We start from the raw sequence: 19,683 nt of genomic DNA, 5'->3' as shown, positions 1-19,683 counted from the left end.
CACCTTAGTCTCTGTGGAGGAGGGCTAGCTGTAGGGAGGGGATGCAGCTGGAATAATCGCTCCCCAAAGAAGCAGAGCTACACAGGAGCCGTCACTGCAAGCCCCAGCCCACTCCACCCACCTATTACGTAAGCATGAAGAAAGCAGATCTGCATTGTGACAGTGTGTGTGTGTGTGTGTGTGTGTGTTTACTGTAGAACTGCTTTGTGTAAGTGGGTTTTTGTGCTCGTTAGAGGAAGCTGCCAGTGAGAAAGCATGTTGGAGCGTTTGTGTTCGATGAGGATGCAAATCTCCTCAGATCCACTGCAGGGTTGCCTTGGAAACCCAAAAGGGGGAAGAGCAGCATGCAAACAGTTGCTGTCATGTATGTGGAAACAAAAAGAGCTGATGTGATGAGAGAAAATACAAGTCCCTTAAAATGATAATGGAGTTTTGTTATGTGCTGCAGGGTGTAGGTTAGCATCCCCCATCAAATGAAATACATTTCATATCAAGCTTTAACCATAAACTGCTGAAATTGAACAGAAGTAGCATAATACTATAAATATATATCAAAACTGCATTTTCAGGATTACTTAGCTCTTTCTGGTGTTCAGTCATAGCTCAGTACATACCTTGATGTTCACGTCACGGTTTGGTATGTTTTCAGTACAGCGGGGGAAAACAAAACATTTTCTTGTTAATATCTAATACATGAGCTGTACCAGGACAGTCATTTTTGAAAAGATAAGTTGATAAACTATGACCTAAAATAAAGCGTAATGCCTTCAAACATAGTGAAAAACCCACCCAAAATGTTGTCTCTAGGATCTTGCAAGTAAGTACAAAATCAATAAAGGAAGATTGTCTTTATAAGGAAATAATGCAATATAAAGTTTGAAATTCCCAATGGACAAGTGGAGCCTTTTGTCAGCTTAGCCTTGAATCTGAATGCAGCCAACAGAGGGCAACGCAAGCATTTCATACAGGTATCAGTCATTAGCAAAGGTGAGCAGAGGTTAGCAAACAGTTGTACATGTGCATCACTTGTTGATGGAATAAACATCTCCTGTTGTACAAACAAATCTTTTGACACAAGTGCTTACTCATTCACATCCAACACAGAGCTTATTGAAATAGCATTCTGGAATTAGCAAGCTAGCAAAGACAGCTTGTACTACCATACCATATACACAGCTTACAAATTTACAATCAGTTTTGTATGACACTAAATTCAAACAGTGAAAGCTCAGTGCACATTGCAGTACTGTCAGTTTATCAAAGTAATAGCATACAGCCTACAAGTGTTTTAGCTATTTGGTTAGAAAATTTTTAATCGCAAGCAGTCATTAAATTGACTTTTTTTTTCTATATTTTAAGTTGAATGATCTTAATTAAGGCCTTAAATGTGATTAAATATTGCCTTTTTGAGTTTAAATACAATTTCAGAGGTAATATGTTGCTTTTCCTCAGTGCCTTACTTTTCTAGTGAGAAATCTCCCAGGTTTCACAGACATATACCCTGGTTTTTCTACTCGTCAGCTTTTATGTGGGCCTTTTAATTGGTCTTAAATTTGATTAAAATTGGTATTAGAAAGTCTTAAAAAGTCTTAAATTTAACTTGCACCTGTTTGATGCACAAATAGTTCTACAACAGGCTTTGTAACTGATCGCTGCTGCTTATATCGGTCTGTGCTGACGATCTGTATTCATGTTATTACAATGCATGTGGCACTGGGGAAAAGTACTGACCAGATTGGGATTTTGGGTCATTGTATTTTGTGATAATGCCTATGGATTAACAGTTAATGCCTATGGCTTAACAAATACTTCCACTATTAAATTCTGATTAAATGATTACTAATTTTAGCAAGCACCATTTAACATAGTTAACATGCTGGCATCATTCAGCAGTTTGAATGGCGTGTTTATGGACATAGTATTTCTGGCACATATATCCGTCAGTGGCATCCAGAGACTGTTGCATTTTGTCCTGCATTAGAATTATGTTTTACCTGCTGCACACAAACTATCAGTAATCAGTGTAACAGGAGGTCTTCAAAGTCAACTAATTTCACTTGCTGGCTGATTTGATGGAAAAAGTGAATACCCAGTATGTGGTGTAGCTTGGCCATAATGCTGCATTCACATTGTGGTGGTATGTGATAGACGAGAAACTGGATGTTCATTGTTTTCAACAGGAGAACGACAGTTATCCCAGCCAGCACTGACGTGAAGTGTCACTTACCATACCTGCAGACAGGACTTGCCTACAAAAGTTGGCTCTTCCCAACTTTTTTGTTTTTACCCTCTACCGCAGCAGCGAAGTAAAAAATCCAGTAAAATGGATGTACCCACTTATGTTTCTGCACCTGCTCCTCTTGTCTCGTCTTCCAATGAAAATGGTGAATTTCTCATTTCTCATCTTCTGACTGTTTGGAGGGAGAAATCGCCAAATTTTGGTTTTCCAATTCCCTGCTTGTCTTCTATGCATTTACAGGGGAATCATATTTAATAATTTCTTCAAAATACAGCCTTTTAGAGATTTTGAAATTGAATGACATATTGAAGATGTATACGCACATAATACTATTTAACAGATTGTTTTTTTATTGTATCAGTGCACATAGAATGCTTAAAACTTGTCTTAATGAAAGTCACCAAGGCAACAATAAGGCACCTGATGACATCCCATAATGCTGGCTTTTTTTTTTTTTTTTTTTTTTTTTTACATATATAAAACTAGCAGACTGGCAGATTTTCTTGAAATACTTTACTTGGATGTGCAATTGCATAGCTCCTCAATCACTGCCTTGCCAATATAATGTTTAGCCTCTCTTCCTTGGAGTTACTCACCACCCTAATAGTTTATCCTACCTCTTAGAAGTGAGAGTGAAAAGATTCGCCCTTGTCAGTGGAGATTCCCAACACACAGCATGTTAAACACAAACACGCCCTACGCTACACGGACAGTTCAAGATATTTCCTGCTGGGCTCAGAGTGCCTTTTACACGCAAGCCAAGTGTCTTAAATACCGTGCCAGCTGCCCTCCCTAAAGCAGCTCAGCAGTGCCTTGCATTATAAAGAGTGGAGGACCAGCAGGACCAAGAGCAGGGAGGACTGTTCCAGAGCTGGTACGGCCTTCCCACACTACACTTTCAAGCTCTCTCTCGTGCCTTGTCACGATGAAATCAATCATGATGAAAACATTGTATTGGTGTAAGCAGCATCTAGATATTAAATCCACAGCAGAGGCTAGAGAATGGGATGGCTAGATGTTGACTAATTGTTAAACTGCTTGATCTGTTGATGGAAAACATGGAGTTTTGCTCATTAGGGGGGGAGAGTTGGAAAGGACCGCTGCGGTGTTAAGCACATTATCCAAGGGAGGGCTGAATGAGAAATCAGCTATGTGGGGTGTAAGGTCATTGTCTGCATTGAAGGGAACAGGCGGCCTCTATGTCTGAGGATTAGGCTCGCTGTTTGCTCGCCACCGGGCATCTGGTACTCTCGCTGCAGCAGTGTTTCACAGGACTAGCAGCGCCGCAACATGACCGGAGAGACCAGAGAAGTTCTACTGCATTGTAAGTTGCTCTCATCAACTGCTGGGACCCTAACTGTGCATAGTTACTGATGATCACAGTTGATGGTTTTGATGGTTTTGGAGCATATAAGGAAGAAAAATAGTTAACTTGAGATCAACTATCAAGGCTTGTGTTGATGACGTGAGGTTAACTGCTGGATGAGTGTTGATGGATGAGTTTAGCTTGGTCTTTTTTTCCTGCAATTTTTATTTGAATTTATAATAATGAAACAACATTAATTTACTCTTCTCAACCACAAGTAGCATTTGATTTATGTGCTGTATTAGGAAGTTTGTGCGTAATCCTACTGCATAACTTCATTGAACCATGATAATCTTAATGGATGACAACTAACAACTGGTTTTGTAGCACATGCTGTATCTTACCCATATGCTTAGGCTATAACACTCACCCCGCTGTACACTAACCGTGGGCTTTTGGGGGGATTTGCATAAATTTGGCGGTATTCAGTTACATGTATAAAAGGCTGTTTCTCAGGTGAATAGTAAAAAGGTTCAGTTGTTTGCTGTTTTTAACAAATATTCACCAAATCAAGTTGCATCCAAGCTTGTTTTACAGTTTCTTAAGACAGAAATGCATGGCATCATTTGTGTGGGTCGAGGACTGAAACACTGCTGTCCCCTATGCCTGGTGGTGAATGCTAATAGCTTGTTGTTATTAACCTCCATTTAGATGTAAATGTGCCTTTTATCGGGGGAGACAAGGCATTGGACTGCTGTGGCAGATCACTTGTTATGGCCCTAGTTCCTTTGGTAAAACATGGGTAGCCGTTCAAAAGATGTGTCTGTGTTTTGGCAACAATAGCACTCATATTGAATGCCAAGCAAAGAGTTCACTTGAGTTATACAATGCAGAGGCTTTGTGGGAGATGTTGTAATGATGCATCAACAGATGTTGGGTCTATCACACTAGCAGATTCTAATGCAGTGAGGCTTATGCTGCAGTGACTCATCCTGAGATTCAGTGAAAGCAGTAGCGGTGCAAGACGATGTTGAAATGGTTATGACAATATGGTCGCTAGTCTGGGCTAAGTATAAAACAGACATTTTCAATCACTCTGTTGATGTTACAGAAAGATGCTTGTGGTTTGGTGTTAGACACATTTGTTGTACATGCTGCTTTTTTGGATTACATCTTTTCTGACTGAGTCATTTTGATCTGCAGTGAAGCCTTGAGCAGGGAGTGTTTTTTCTTCCATACAAATGTTCAATACCTGCTGGTTCTTTTTATGTTCCCCCTCCATGGTACATGTGGGACATAATGTTGTCATGGTGGCGTCTGTCTGTCTGTCTGTCTGTCTGTCTGTGTATAGACACATTCTTTGAACACAGTAACTCAAGAGCAACACATCCTTACACCACAGGTTCCCCCTATAGAGTAGATGATCTGATTAGAGTTTTGAGCACCTTGCTGCATACATTTGCATATTAATGAGGAAACCCTATAATTCCTTAATGCTTTAAGATACAGAGTTCATATTAATGCCACCCATGTGCTATGTGAAGACAATTATGTTGGCATAGAAATATTTGCTAATGAATGTATTAATTAGCTTAATTATAGCATCAATTAAAAATGCATGGGAATGTTGTAAACACAAGCACGTTTTGGTAAAAAAGGGAGAACCTTAAGATGCATATATTTTTAGGCTGCTAACTATCAGCTTCAAAACACCAGATACAACAAGGGTGAATAGAGGATGAAGTGGAAAATATGATACAAATAGCCCTACCTATTGTAGCCCCATAGTTCCTTAATAATTCTATTATGTAGTTCATTGGGATCTGCAAAGGTCTGTTTGTTGAGAATGGATTATGCTTTGTCTCCTCTGAATAACTATTCAAATATTCTGTGTGTTCCAAACAATAATAATTTATTTATTATTAACAATTGCCCTGCAGGCAATCCATTGGCTCTGTGTAAACATGCGGGTAACGCACTGCCACCCTCACCGACTGAGCCTTAGAATTGTATGTATGTTGACACAGATCACTTGAAACGTTTGATTGTATAAATCATCGGATGCATTTAGTTGTAATTAACTGTCAAAATTTGCTCTGACATTTCAGTACAAAGCTGGTAGTGTAGTCTCTAACTGGAGCTGATTGCGCTTGCTGAGCTGATTTTCTTTTTTTTTTTCACCCAGTTTCTGGAGTAGGCACCACATTTCTTACAGCAGTGTCTTTAGACTCCGATAGCATCAACGTCAGTCTCAAATCCCTCTGTCAGGTTAGGCAGAGGTAACTCCAGGACCTCCTTCCCACGGAGTGCTACACTGCTAAGACAGCGTGGGACTCCAAGCCATTTCCTAACATGCAGTATGACTACTCGTTCTCTCTCATTTGACCACTGTGAGTGGGCTTCTCACACGCTGTCAACAGACAAATGTATATTCAGACTCCAAAGAAAGTGACTTGGATAAAGTGACTATGACAATATCTTGATTGGCTTTGTGGGGATCAAAGTATATTTTCTGTTTTAGAACTGATAGTATTCCCATAGTATAATAAAGCTCACTTGGATGTACAGTTCAAATAAACTTCACAAGTTCATGAAGTCAGTCACACACTCAGTCACTCCAGGCTGTACATCAGTACAGTGTTAGAGTCGAAGCTCCATCTCACTCTGTACACTCTGTGCAACACAGAAAATATGCCAAGACTTTATATTTCAAGGCTTTTTACAGTCACACCCGAAGGGCAATTGAGAATAACACATGCGGGTATGACTAATACCTGGAACAAAATCATCCCATCCCAACCCTTAATTTATATGAGATTCTCATGTAATGGAATTTTTTTCTTCACTGTGCCAGTATAGGCCAGACCTTAGTAACAGCATGGCTTCTATTTCCCAACAGCTGTGAGCCAGCAGGCTTATGTTATACCGGCAAGCCTTACTGTCACCAACGTTGACTACTGTTAACAATCTGTTAATATGGTTGGAACGGACAGAATGTTTTGTTAATAATAATCTGTTTTTCTAGCCAATTCACTGTCCCCAAAACAATCTAAAATGATTTTCCTAAACAGATTGAGTGGCATCATTGCAAGATGGGATGCAAGACTGCTAATGGAGAATGTGTAATAGTATGTAGCACTTTGATACGAACAGTGTACTGATATACAACTGTAATTATATTCCTGTGCTACTGCTTGTGTGCAACTGCTACCTAGACACTGGCAGCTTGCAAAGATGATGCTGCATTGCTATTACTAATATGGTGGGTTGGCTACAAGGTCATTTGAAAGGCAGCAAACAGGCAAAACCATTGCTACCTCAGAGGTACTTCCAGTAACACTTGCAGTACTGAGAACACATTTTTATTAGTAAAACCAGTGTTTCAGGATTTGGCTTCATCAGGGTTTGTAAAACAATTAATCTAAAAGCCTATATAAATACATAAGACATGCTAAAATCAACCTGCAAGATACAGAAGCTTAGCAAAGGTTTCACTATCTACTCTCAGTTTACCGCCTCTTTGGTTGGGTTTAATCTGTTCAATACCTATAAATAAGAAGGAGGAAATGTGGTGGTTAGTTTTGTTAAAATGTCTGGCAACTGGATTAGTTTCATCATTTCTTTTGATAGAACTCTCGAGTTCTGTAATTGATTCTTTTAGGGGACGGGATGTTTCACAAATGTATATTTTATCACATGGATGCTGTATCTTGTATATGCCATGTTTTGTTTTACATGCTATAAAACTCTTAATATTTATCCAGTGTCCATTCACAGCATAATTGAATGGCTTTACATTCTTAGTGTACTGACAATTGGTGCAGTTACCACATTTAAAAGTGCCAACAGGATTTTTACCTGTAAGGTTATTAGAGATGACCTCTTTGAGTAAACATGCTCTAACCCCTCTATCTTTGTTTCTAACTCTTAAAGGAAACTATTGGTGGATCTTTAATAGTGTCTCTAAGAAGGCACACAGTGCGAGCGCACAGGGTGTGGTGACAGATTTTTGGTATTTTCGTGGCCAGCAGTGTGTGGTAATGCGACGCAGTTGGAAACTGGGTGGGATTAGGAATGCATCATCGGTAGGTGTGGTAGGAGCTGACATCAGTCGTGACCAATCAAATCACCTCTTTTCCTTGGTTTTGAAAGCAGTGTGCTTTGTGTCACAGCGCTCTGACAATTCAGTGATGGAGAGAACAGTTCGGAGCAGATCCGCCACAACAGCTTCTCCCATCCTCCAGCCAGTCCTTGACATCTGTAGAGGATGCGGCCGCCTCCACAATCCTCACTCTGTGCGTCACGGCACATACTGACAGTTCTATGTTGGATGACAGTCATTCACACCACAGCCACGTGTGTATAGCTAGAATGAATGAAAAATGTATCTTATTTTTTCCTGCTTGAGGGATTTATGTCTAAGTCAGATTGGCCAACATCTACAAAAAGGGTTGGTAAGCTTTGAATAAGATCTGATCATAAATAACACAGAACACAACTGCGCCTTGCACCTTTGACCTGGTCTGAGCAGTTGCAAGGGAATTATTATTACACTGATAAAGACAAGGCAAGATGGAAAGCGATGGTGGCAAAATTGATTAGTGTATTAATTTATAGCCATGATTACAACTGGCTGGTACTACTTCAAAGCCTGGCTTGTCAGCTGGGTGTTTAGCATAAAAAATGACATTTAACCCTTTTCCTGGAGCTCTGCAAAACCACATTCAACTCAGACATGGCGCTGTGTTTTTGAAGGAAGAATCATGAATGGAAGTTAGCTAAAGAAGACAAACCACAATTCACTGTAATACATTATTAGTACAGTGTTCCTGTAAAATGGAGGAACAGGCTACATATAGGTAGGGATTTTATGTCTGAGAAACAGCTGTTAGATATGTTTGTTTTGACCATATTCCTTCTTTTAGATAAATCTTTTAAAAGGTTTGACATGTAGTGTTTAAAGCTAAAGCACAAAAGTTTTTCTTAAAAAGGAGCAGTATTTCTATATGAAGAAAAGCCTTGTGATTGGAAGATTTTTTCCTTTAACCTCATCTCAGGTTTTCACTTGGGCAGGATAAGCAATCCAAATAAGGTATTCTGGATAAAACTGTGAATCCATACCCTCCTCCTCTGATTTTAAGGACACTTTAGCTGCCTCTCCAACATAGTGTGTATGTCCAGTAAATGGCCTTTCTGGTCTATCAAACCTTGGTAAATGGATAAAAAGATACTCAGCTGTGACATCCGGGGGAAAAAAGGCTATTCAAATCCATTTTCTCTGGGCTTTAAACTGTAAGAAGATGAACCACGATTCCCATTGCTAATAGCAACCATCAACAGGAGAGATACTGCCACACTGATAAAAAACATTCACAGATAGTTATCACAAGGGAAAAAAAGGGTCATTTTCATTTATTGTTTCCTAATGGGAGTGCTGTGAAGCCCTTTGACACACTTGTGATTAAGGGCTGTACACATAAACTTCTTGTTCAGATGCACTATAAACTTTTATTATGTACGGGTACTTCAACAAGAGAAGCGTTCCTTTTGAACAGCTGTGCTTCAACATTTCTTCTGCTTGCCATTTGAAATTATGTTTAATGGCAGGTCAGCCATTCATTTGTCGAACAAAAAAGCCATATCTGAAAAGGAAAAGGAAGAATAGGAATAACAATAGCAATTGGTTTTGAGAGGAAATGGATGGTTCATTTGCTGTCAGATTCTACTTTTGCTCACAGCTATTAAAGGAGCAATAAATAAGATTTTTACTGCCCCATAGCCCAAAATGAGCATAATTTAACTGCTTCACCAGGTACCGAGATTTCTGGCTTTCAAAACTCACTTTCCGGCCTGTGCTCAGTATAATTATTCCATTATTTAGCATGGTGATATACTACCTGTTCACTAGACATTTCTGTTTGGTCTCCGCTCTAATTAGCTAGCTTACTCCTCTCTATTATGAAAATGTGACGTTGTTTGTGCCAATTACATTGTCATGGACGATGTAGGCTATCTCCTCAATGTATAGCACCGTTCTCCTTAGCATGAAGAAGTCTGCATCAGACTGCTTTGACTGACACTACAGTTGATACAACGCAACAAAAAAGGGGGAATGCATTGCTAGTTACCTACAATTATTAATCTAGAACCTTTGCATGAACAATAACTGTTTTGTTATAATTTGCTATTGAAAAAATGATTGAAATGGGAGGCCTTAGTGTATAAAGACTGCTGTCACATTAGAACGGGACAGTTTGCTGTCTGCTCAAGTTTGTACCACAGAGATTCATTCAGTAATCACGGATAAGTGACGTCTGGTAAAGTGTGATTTTCTCAGCACTTCAAATTAAATTATAATTTGTCTTACTAAATGAGTTTGGGAATAGCATTCATGGTGCTGAATTATAACGTTTAAAGTCCTCTATACTATTTAGGAGCCCTCTGTCTTTTCATGGATGGAGACAAATGTGTATAAACAAGAAGTGTCAGATATTCATGATCTAGGCTAATTTGAAAATTGGGATAATCACGGCAATGCCTTTTCTTGATTTAATGTTTTCATATTCTACCATTGCAACTCGTATGTGCTTTTCCAGTGGTTCTCTTTGCAGAAGTGTGTTACACTTTGTATAAGAACCTCAGCAACTTTTTTATAGATATATAGGTGTAGGTGTGTGCATATCATTTATGTTATGTGAATATACCATAAAGTACCTGTTAATGGCAAGAACTTGACCTTAGGCTGAGATACTGATACTAATACTGACTACAACTGACAGTTGCAGGAAGACCCTAATGTGTCCATTTTCACAAAAATGGAGGCAAAACACAATTGCTGTACAATGTCTTGTTTTTATAATAATCACTATATTGCCATACTATACATTGTGACCTGTGTATTGTGATACATGTCATATTTTGAGGGCCATATTAAAAGCCAGCAGTACTTTTTGACTTATTAAATCGGTTCCAACAATATTCTCATTTGCGGCACACTCATCAAACATGAGTCCTCCGCTGCCGAGACAAAGTGAAATCTCGCTGTTCTAACGGTGGAGAAGTTGAGCAGGACGCAAGTCTAATAATATCTGTGTGCCTCGCTGTGTTTCTCCAGATATCCAGGAGTTCTATGAGGTGACACTGCTCAACACCCAGAAGAGCTGCGAGCAAAAGCTGGAGGAGGTCAACCACATGGCCGACAAGTGGGAGAAGAGCGTTTCTCTGCCAATATCTGAGCTCACACACTCTGCCTGCCCTGTGGAGGAGGTGAGTCTGCGGCACGGCCTGCCCACAACACCATGCGTCCCAATTAGCCAGCCAGAAACTCAAACAGACACCTGGACTGAAAAATTACCTTCCCCGACCTTGACCAGGGTTTCCACGGGTCCTGAAAAGTCTTAAAATCACATACATACAGAAGCCACCTAGTGTAGATGCTACAGGGTTGAGTGTGTAAATGTGGGTATGTCAGTAGGGTTGTCAAGCGGGCATCTTCCTTCACCAATGTTTCATTGAGTAGCTAAACCACACTGTCTAAAACTCAAGGCCGTATAAGGTCTTGAATGCGGTTAAATAGATTATTATAAGTCCTAAATTCAGTTTTAGAGATTTTTCATTGGCCCACATGTGTGTTCATTTTCACATTTTTATGTCCCGCCACCATGGTACATGGTGTAGAGTAGATGATTCAATTAGATTTTGGAGCGAGCACCTTGCTGCATAAATTTGCATATTAATGAGGAAAAACTGTTTCCCTGAAAGTACTATAACTCCTTAAAGGAACACTTTGCCGATTTTCAACCATATCTCTATCTATCTGAAATCGGGATATAGTGTGAAAAACAACAACAGGTTTTTTTAATGTTCTCTCTGTCTCTGGGGCACAGCTTCAAAATCTGTTGTACTTCCGCGAACCAGTGATGTCATTGGTTCTCGGAAGAGAAGAAATTTTGAAGCTGCGCCGGCTCGCATGGCTGTTATTCGAACTACAGATTGTACTTACTCATTTTTGTATGCCCGCATCCACGGACAGTCGGATCGAGAGCCATACGAGCCGGCAAAACTCCACCGGGTGATCACCCGGCGGAGTTTCTGCCAGCAAATGAACGGGGAGCTCTCGGTGCAGGCGACATGGAGGGAAGGTAAACATTGTTCATTTGCATATACTACCGACATTGTAATGATACAAAGCTGGTTGAAAATCGGCAAAGTGTTCCTTTAATTCTTTAAAATACAGAGTTCATATTAATACCACCCATGTGTTATGTGAACACAAGTATTTTGACGGTATTTTGATAGTAGAAATATTTGCTATTTAATGCATTAATTAGCTTAATTAATTGCATCATTAGCATATTTGCTTATGTTTACTATATCACTATTAGTATGGCAGGACATCAGGCAGCTGAATTGCCTCTTGTTTTCATGTGAAAGTGGTCTGCTATTTAATTCCAACATTAAAAAGGTCTTGAAAGTCCTTAAATTGAACATGATGAAACTAGCCTACTGAGCCTAATGAACACCTACTGAGCATAATATTTGTGATACTTTATTAATGTGTTTATGCATCATACTATAGGAGGCAAAACAGACTCAAACAGTTATTGATAACGTTTAGACCCACCTCTGTTAACATGTTTGTGCGTGCGTGTGTGCCGTTGCTTGTTCCTATGCCAGCTTGGTACAACGTATTGCTTCAAAGCGTACCGGTTGAGCTTCGAAGCATTTGTTTCAAAGGGTTCAGTTGAGCTGAGAAGCAATAATTGGTTCCCCTCAGGACTAAATCTTGTAAACAAACCAGACTCATCTCTTCCGGGTAGATGAGAAGCCCATTGAAGTTTGTTGAATCAAGCTACGAGAGTTCTAAGAAAGCCGCTCTAAAAGTCACATACAAGGATTTACCAAATAGCGTGTCATATAGAAAGTAATTGTTCAGCCTCACATAAAATCACTGCCATTTAGATCTCTAATGGCCAATACTGCTGCATCTCCAGTAGGATTAAATTGTATTACGCCTGCCGCCTTCATATCTTTTCTGGCAAGGTACAGACTCTTCACTACATCACGCTTGCCATCAAATTCTCTTCAGATTTCACATACTTGAATGCCATAGTAAGTTGTAACCATGGTTTTAGCTAGATGGTTTGAGCAGTGGTTCCCAATGTAGGGTCAGGGGGGCCTCCGGGGGTCGTTGAGGGGTTTACAGGCCAGGCGGTCCCCAGCAAAATGAGCAATAGTTTCATTTCACTATAATTTAATTCACTATAAATGATCTCAATTAGAAAATGAAGAATGACTGTTATAATCCTAGGTTTCCCTTTCACCACCATTAGCTCCCCACGTACAGTGTAGGCAGTTATGCAATTCAATACCAAATCAACAGCAACACAAATCTTTGCATATGGGAACATGGGACACAACAAAAACATATTAAATGGGGATCTGTGGCTCTCTTTGTGGATCTATTTGACATTAAATTATTTGAGAATTGAGAATTTGAGAAGTTAGACCATAACTTGCAACAGAAAATTTACCCATGGCACATTTTCTTGGGAATGTTGGAAAATGCTCGACATATGATAAACATGAAGTTGGAAAATAAATTGGATTCAGGGATTCCCCCTCAAGTATTCCCCCTTTGTCAAATATCAGGAATGTTTTATAAGTGCTGCTCTCCTGTCTTTGTTATTTTAAATGAGGAGCCAGCCCAATTACTGAGGATCTATATTTCATCCAACCCCTTTAAACATCAAACCAAAACAAGGCTACAGCAGTTGCCTTCAAACATCATAAACGATGGCCTCCATTTTATGTTTGATTGTAATATGGGGTATGAGAGCTTGTAGTATTGCTTAGACTAGCAGACTGTTCCACTGTACGACAGCACAGACTCATCAACCAGGAGGGCAGTTTATTTGTTGTTATGACGTCAAGAGGATTTGGTCCAAGTCATCTGGAATCAGCAGCTTTAAGCAAATCTATTCACTTACTCTCTAGTTTTTTTTTCTTTCTGTCTTTCTCTCTGTCCTACACTTTTCTGACTGTTCTTGGGAAATGAACAGTGAAATCGTACAAGGGGAGATGTGCAGACTAACTGCGCAGGGCAGGACATGTACAGTAGCTGGACGTATTTGCACTTTCAAAAGAACAGAGGTGCTCTTTGTTGAAGCTGCTAGCTTGGAGGAGAGAGAGAGAGGGAGAGAGAGAGAGAGAGAGAGAGAGAGGTGTGATGTATGTGAATGTGCTTGGGCTGTGACAATCTAATTAAAGGGAATGAATGGAGGGTGCTGAATGGTTGAGGGCCGTGAAGGACTGAAAAAGCATGAAAGATGAATCAAAATGTAGGTTTTATTCCAATCATTTCCAAGGGAAAAAAAGTTATCACTATAATGTCGTTCTTTCTGCCTTTTGTCTTTAATTTGAAATGCTAGTTGCACCACATTTTGATGGTAAAAGGACAGAGTTAGTGACTAATACTACAAGTTTGATCGATTTGTAGAACTACTGGTATCAGGGATGACAATCTATTACAGCTTTAGTGTATAATGTGTTTAAAGTTAAAATCCGCACTGTAACTGTTAAAATGAAAAACAGTTATTGTAAAATGACGTTGCATTTCTGGCTCCATTTTGTTGTTTGGTGGCATATTTTCTCATTCCTGTGGATAACAGGCCAAGCGTAGACGCCGTGACATCATGTTGAGATATTTCCAGTGCAGCTACAATGGAATTTGATAGCAGAAAACATCAATGGTAAATGTCATGTTTGGTGTCAGTCCCTCAGAATCAAAGAGCAAGGGCTTCTTTCTAGACTCACCATTTTGCACCGACGTTCAACAATCATACAGGGAGATATCCATCGTAGGAGAGGAGAGAGATTAATTTCTCCACTGACAGTAGCCTCAATAGACCAGAATGCAATGCAGCAAAGACATGTTGCATGGTGCAGCCATTACCATAGATACACCAAAGTGTTCACAAGCTAGTTAGCTAGCTATATTTATGCACCAATATGCCCACCTTTGATTGAAAGCAACAAGTTCACACCTCTTCTCTGGCAATTGTCAAAAGGCATTCTGGGAAACGTAGGAAATGACTAACTGAAATAGAACTAGGCAGGTTGAGGGAAAGTGGGTACAACAAAAAGGTGAATTTCAACACTTTAGAATAACTCCTGGAATGCATTGAACATCACAAATTGATGATATATAACAGAGTTATCCAGGGTGGGGTTTTCCCTTAAGCAATGAGATGATGTGAAGACTCTTCAGGTGATAAAAATCGTAATAATAAAAACAGCAACAAATAGATATGAGGGTTGAACAGTGGCTGTCGGCATTTATTCCCCTGTACCTTTCTCTGTGAATGAAAGCATTATGCAATAAAGAATATTGCATTCCGTGAAACACATGTCCCTTCCCCCTATGAGATCGTCCCTTCAAAATCTCCCATCACTACAAAGATGAATGGCGAGTCAAAGCCTCACCTCACGATAAAAGCCAGCAGATAGATAAGGTAAGGTTACACCAACAAACCAATATAGTGGAGTAGAAAGAGAATTACATAACAGCATGTCTGTAGAAATGGGTTCATGTAGTATTGGCTTTAAATAGGCTCTGATGCTGGTAATTTTCTCACTTGGTTGTTGAACGAGACAGTTTAAAAGCAGTTCCATGGGTCCGTGCGTACCGGACATGTCAGTTATAGCATGTTTGGCGTTTTACTTGGATTTGGACCAACCAGTTTAGTAATCCACTGGTAATCCCATTTGTCCACACAGTCAAACCTTTCTCTTCCTCTCTGCTTCTTTTCCTGCTACAACAGTAAACCACTGGTAAACGGGGCCGTTTCTATACATTTCAAAACAACTCAAGAAGTATATAGAGTTTTCTTTGTTACAAAAATAGCCCCTCTGTAACAGCAGGGGCTGCTGAACGGCTTTGTTGAGGCTATCCAGTACTACCAGGATAGGGATAAGTGAAGGGGATTAGATCAGTCCTCAGAGACTTTGACCCTACCACTGGGTCATCAGCACACTGCTGTTGTGTCCGCCGTTCTGCTGCCACAATCAGTCCTCAGAAGATTAGGCAAATGTCCTGGCAAATAATGAGAGATGGCAGATGCACCCATCAGAATAAATTAACAGGGTCCATAGTGGTTATTGAGAGAGGAAAAAATAAAATCAGGAAAACAATAGATGGATGAGGTCATGTGGGCAGTTTGTAGAAGTTGATAGATATTTATACAAGTAGAAGACAGACAGAAAAGAAAGAATTGGTCAAAGTAGTGATGAGCATGAGTACAGTTACGGTACTTGACACGGGCATCGAGCTTGATGGTTTTTTGGGGATTTTGTTTACATATTATGGTAGAATAATTTATTTGTCTCTCCTCTATTATGTGCAGTTACATAATGAATACCCTTGTTGGAAAAAAACATTGGTGGAATTCTCTGATCGAGAGCTAGAAATGTAATTTAAAAAGTCGATAACCAGAATAATTGGCAGCTAAGGTCGGTTTCAAAATGTAGGCTATGCCACAGTGACAACTTACTGAGAGATTAACCTCTGGCCTACCACAGCCTTCATTCCACTTTCCATTTATGTCCCCGCTAATTGTATTTCACAGCCTTTCTTCTTCAGCTGCCATGCTTGCAAATGAGCAGACACTGTTACAGCCCCTTAAAGAGTGTGAAAGGTGTATGAAATAGCAGGTGTTCTAAAATAGACGATCCCATTTGATGAATGGATTCATTTGTTAAATGAATGTAATGATTTGCTCTATGAAAATGAATGGAAATTGCCATCCCACTACAAAATTGATAAATCAAAAGACTTGGTGGCACTATGGAGAATATGCTTTCTCACTCTCTAATCTCAGCTCTAGCATTATCTTGTAAAACTCCAGAACTTGAATAAAATTCCTGGGAACTAATGGCACTAAAACCCTAGAACATATTTCCATTTCATGCACCGTAAAAACATCCATATTTGCAACTTATTTAGTCTCAAATTCAGTCTTAAAATCTTTTAAATCGGCCAAGTGGCAGATCTTTTTGACTTGTTTTTTGACTCGATTGATATTTTTGACATTCTATCTGTTCACTTTGGCTCTCGTATCTGTCAACAGAACCGAATGTTTCAAAGTTGTTGTTTTTTTCTCCAGCAATATCAAACGGAGCCGCATTAAGCATAGCAGAATAGATTAACGGCTCTGAAGAATGGATTGATGTATCCCACTCCCAACATGCAATCTGGCCCAGTTTTTATCTTCATATCATGCACGCTATATTTTTTAGATTTATTCAATCAAAATAAAAATTGCAGATTACTGCATGTGAGAAGGGCTTGCCGGTGTATAAATGGAGGGACGGATATAGCAAGCTAATTCCGGCGTGTGCTCTTCCAGCCTCCTGTCCACTAAGGTTTTGTAGTATATCGTTGTGTGCCAGGGGTTTATTTTTGGTTGTCACGGGCACATATAGGCTCACACTATCTGAGCTGCTAATTAAAGACTTACCAAAGCTACAGACAAACTCACCAGCCAATGATGACTCCAGCTATGTGTCAGTGCCAGGACTTGCATAATTGTTAGTAAGACTGTTACAGCCGTCCTTTAGGGAATTTATTATTGGTAAATTATTGACATTTAAAGACACTGAAGCAATTTCAAAAGGAACACCAGATTTGTTTGATGTTCTTGCAGTCAAAGCCTTTGTCATGTAAGAAAATATCATTGTAGTATGCAGTGTTTCTTCCTAATATTTTTAGTTTGTAGGTGAGGCCTTTTTTTTAAAATTTTCAGCTTTAGGTTTGGTCTCAGACCTGCTCACTGATCCAATTCCACTTCCAGAGCCGGTGGCTTTTATTTGGTCAACAAAAGTACTAAAGGACTATTCCTAAATATTGTTACAATTATCTGTTTTCTGGGAGTTCATAAGCCTGGAGAATCCGTTTGTAGTAGTTTCCTACTTTTCTAGCAGTGTGGTAAATTTTGGATAGTGGGAGGCTGCTGCTGTTGAATAAATACAGACGTAACAGTAATGTCCCACAATTACAGATAAGAGTTCAACCTTTTTTGCAATGCATCAACCATTACAAGATGGCCTGGTATTATCTGCAGCACAATCAGGCTATGACATGCTCTTTGCCTGAACAGTTTTCTACATTTGAAAGATTAAATCTAATGGTTCTATTTACCTTTTAAGTCAGTTTGTTACTACTTTGCCGTGGTGGCATGGCCTTATGTGTGCACATGTTTGGTGTTCCCAGCAGAGGGAGCAGAGCAGCTCAGAACCCAGTGGGCCGGAGCAGGCAGAGAGCAGTGCCAAGACCTCTGAGGTGAGTACTCTCTGGAACCCACACACTCTTTGTGTGTGTGTCTGTGTGTGTATGTGTGTGTGTGTGACTTGTATGCAGTTTCTGCGATCTTGTGTTGCTTGAGGACAGCGCATCACACCAAGTCGCCCATTGTGTTTTCATCATCAGCGTCTATTTTTTGGTGCATTTCATTTTGTGATCTCATTTTGTGATTTCACCTGGTCATTAGACATGGCATGGTGGAACACTCCAGACTAATGCAGCCCAGCACATCTATTCTCAGTAATATAATACTTGGTTCCTCAAGAAGCAATTTGTAGCTCCATAATCCCAACAACAATGAGCTCACCATGGTAAATGAGCTTATCTGCAGGCGAGGACGGGAGACGTGGTCCGAGGGCTTGGGACCAGAATAAAGAGTATAATGCCTATAATATCACTGCCCTTTGGCCAAAGGGGTCATTGGCAGGCCATCAGCTAAAGTATTACATTTTAATTGAAAACAGAATTTTAGTAAAGATGCTTGGAGGAGTGGTTAGCCCTATTTGCACTAATAATAAGACCAATATTACCTGAGCAAATGAAATGATTTGTAACAATTGCAGAGCCTGTTGCTAATTTTAATCCCGTGCTAATCAGCTGTGTCTGTAATTTGTAAAGTAAAAATTTTCAGCGCAAATTACCTTCCGTATTTTGGTGAAGACAGAGGTCCTCTGATAATACTAATCCCGCGCAAATTGAATGGTCAGTAATTTCAGCCGTAATTTGTTCTCGGCGCGCAGTTTCTTTTTCTTCTTTTTCTCAACGCACAATTTCTATAGTCCTCCTGTCATGAAAAATGAAGGCAGTAGTGGAAGCTATAGAGGAAGGTTTTGAAGCGCATTTTCGGTGTGAATCAGAAAGTGAGGAATTGTAAAGTCTGCGCAGCGTTTGTCAAATGTCACGTCACCTCTCCCTTTCGAATGTTTCCTGTCACTCTCCACTGTGTGCTATCCAATAGAGCAGAAGTGGCTAAAGAATATACAAAAAGATGACAAGTTGGATGCTTTCTTTATCGTCAAAGTAAAACGTCTCCATAGCCAGTGCAGGCTTTTCTCCTGCCCACGCATGCTTCATCGCACTAATACAGTATCATGCATGATTAACACGCATGAAGTCACTACTTGATTTTCATTTAGTTTCACTGGAGAAAAACACAAGAGCGATTCTGACCATGATGACGCCCCCATCAGAAATTGACTTCAGACATTGTGTCAGGGTCGGATGAGATCAGCGTCACGGTCAAAGGCCACGTCAGGCTTTTAAGTAGATCTGTCCTGAAGGCTCACCCACCGCTATCGCCAACAGTGACAAAACCAGAATTCGTCACACCTAACCTCTACATCTGAGCGCCAGCCCCAACAAAGGAGGTTAAAGCATACCTTCTCTCTAATGCAATAAGTTGGAGCAGCCTGAGCCGCATCACCTGAAAAGATTAGCCCTGCTGCTCTGGGAAGGGGGGAGTGCGAGAGGGCGAAAGTGTTCGGTAATAGCACCGGAGGATTGAGAGTGGAGGGGCGCTGCTTTGTCCACAAATGAAAGCGATAATCAAGGTCAAGTTCTGCAACGCACCTCCTCACCAGGATGGCCGGTCGCTCTACAGCAAACAGGTACCAAGAAAGTCGGGGCGTTGGGGGAATGTAGGCCAGGGAAAGGGAGGGTTTTAACATCGGAGTGGCCAAGCTAACCCGTGAGGTGGGATCTCCCTGCCTGATTCCTCCTATACGGCAATGAGAGACTTAGGAGGAGCTATGTGCAGACACGTGTAGTGCTACGTTATAA

The 19,683-nt window shown here is 40.2% G+C and overlaps 1 protein-coding gene across 2 annotated transcripts in view; it reads left to right on the top strand.

The window, feature by feature from the left end:
• dlg2 (discs, large homolog 2 (Drosophila)) overlaps positions 1 to 19,683 on the top strand; it is a 179,093-nt gene that overhangs the window by 20,319 nt on the left and 139,091 nt on the right. For both annotated transcript variants that reach the window (XM_078286618.1, XM_078286617.1), the window contains exons 3-4: positions 10,660 to 10,727; positions 19,185 to 19,201. In XM_078286618.1, coding sequence (XP_078142744.1) covers positions 10,660 to 10,727; positions 19,185 to 19,201 — 85 coding nt within the window. The remainder of the gene's footprint in view (positions 1 to 10,659; positions 10,728 to 19,184; positions 19,202 to 19,683) is intronic.

This window comes from Centroberyx gerrardi, chromosome 11 (assembly GCF_048128805.1).
Source record: "Centroberyx gerrardi isolate f3 chromosome 11, fCenGer3.hap1.cur.20231027, whole genome shotgun sequence".
Lineage (NCBI taxonomy): Eukaryota > Metazoa > Chordata > Actinopteri > Beryciformes > Berycidae > Centroberyx > Centroberyx gerrardi.
The sequence above is the reverse complement of the archived record's forward strand: the minus strand, read 5'-3'. Positions and strand labels throughout refer to the sequence as shown.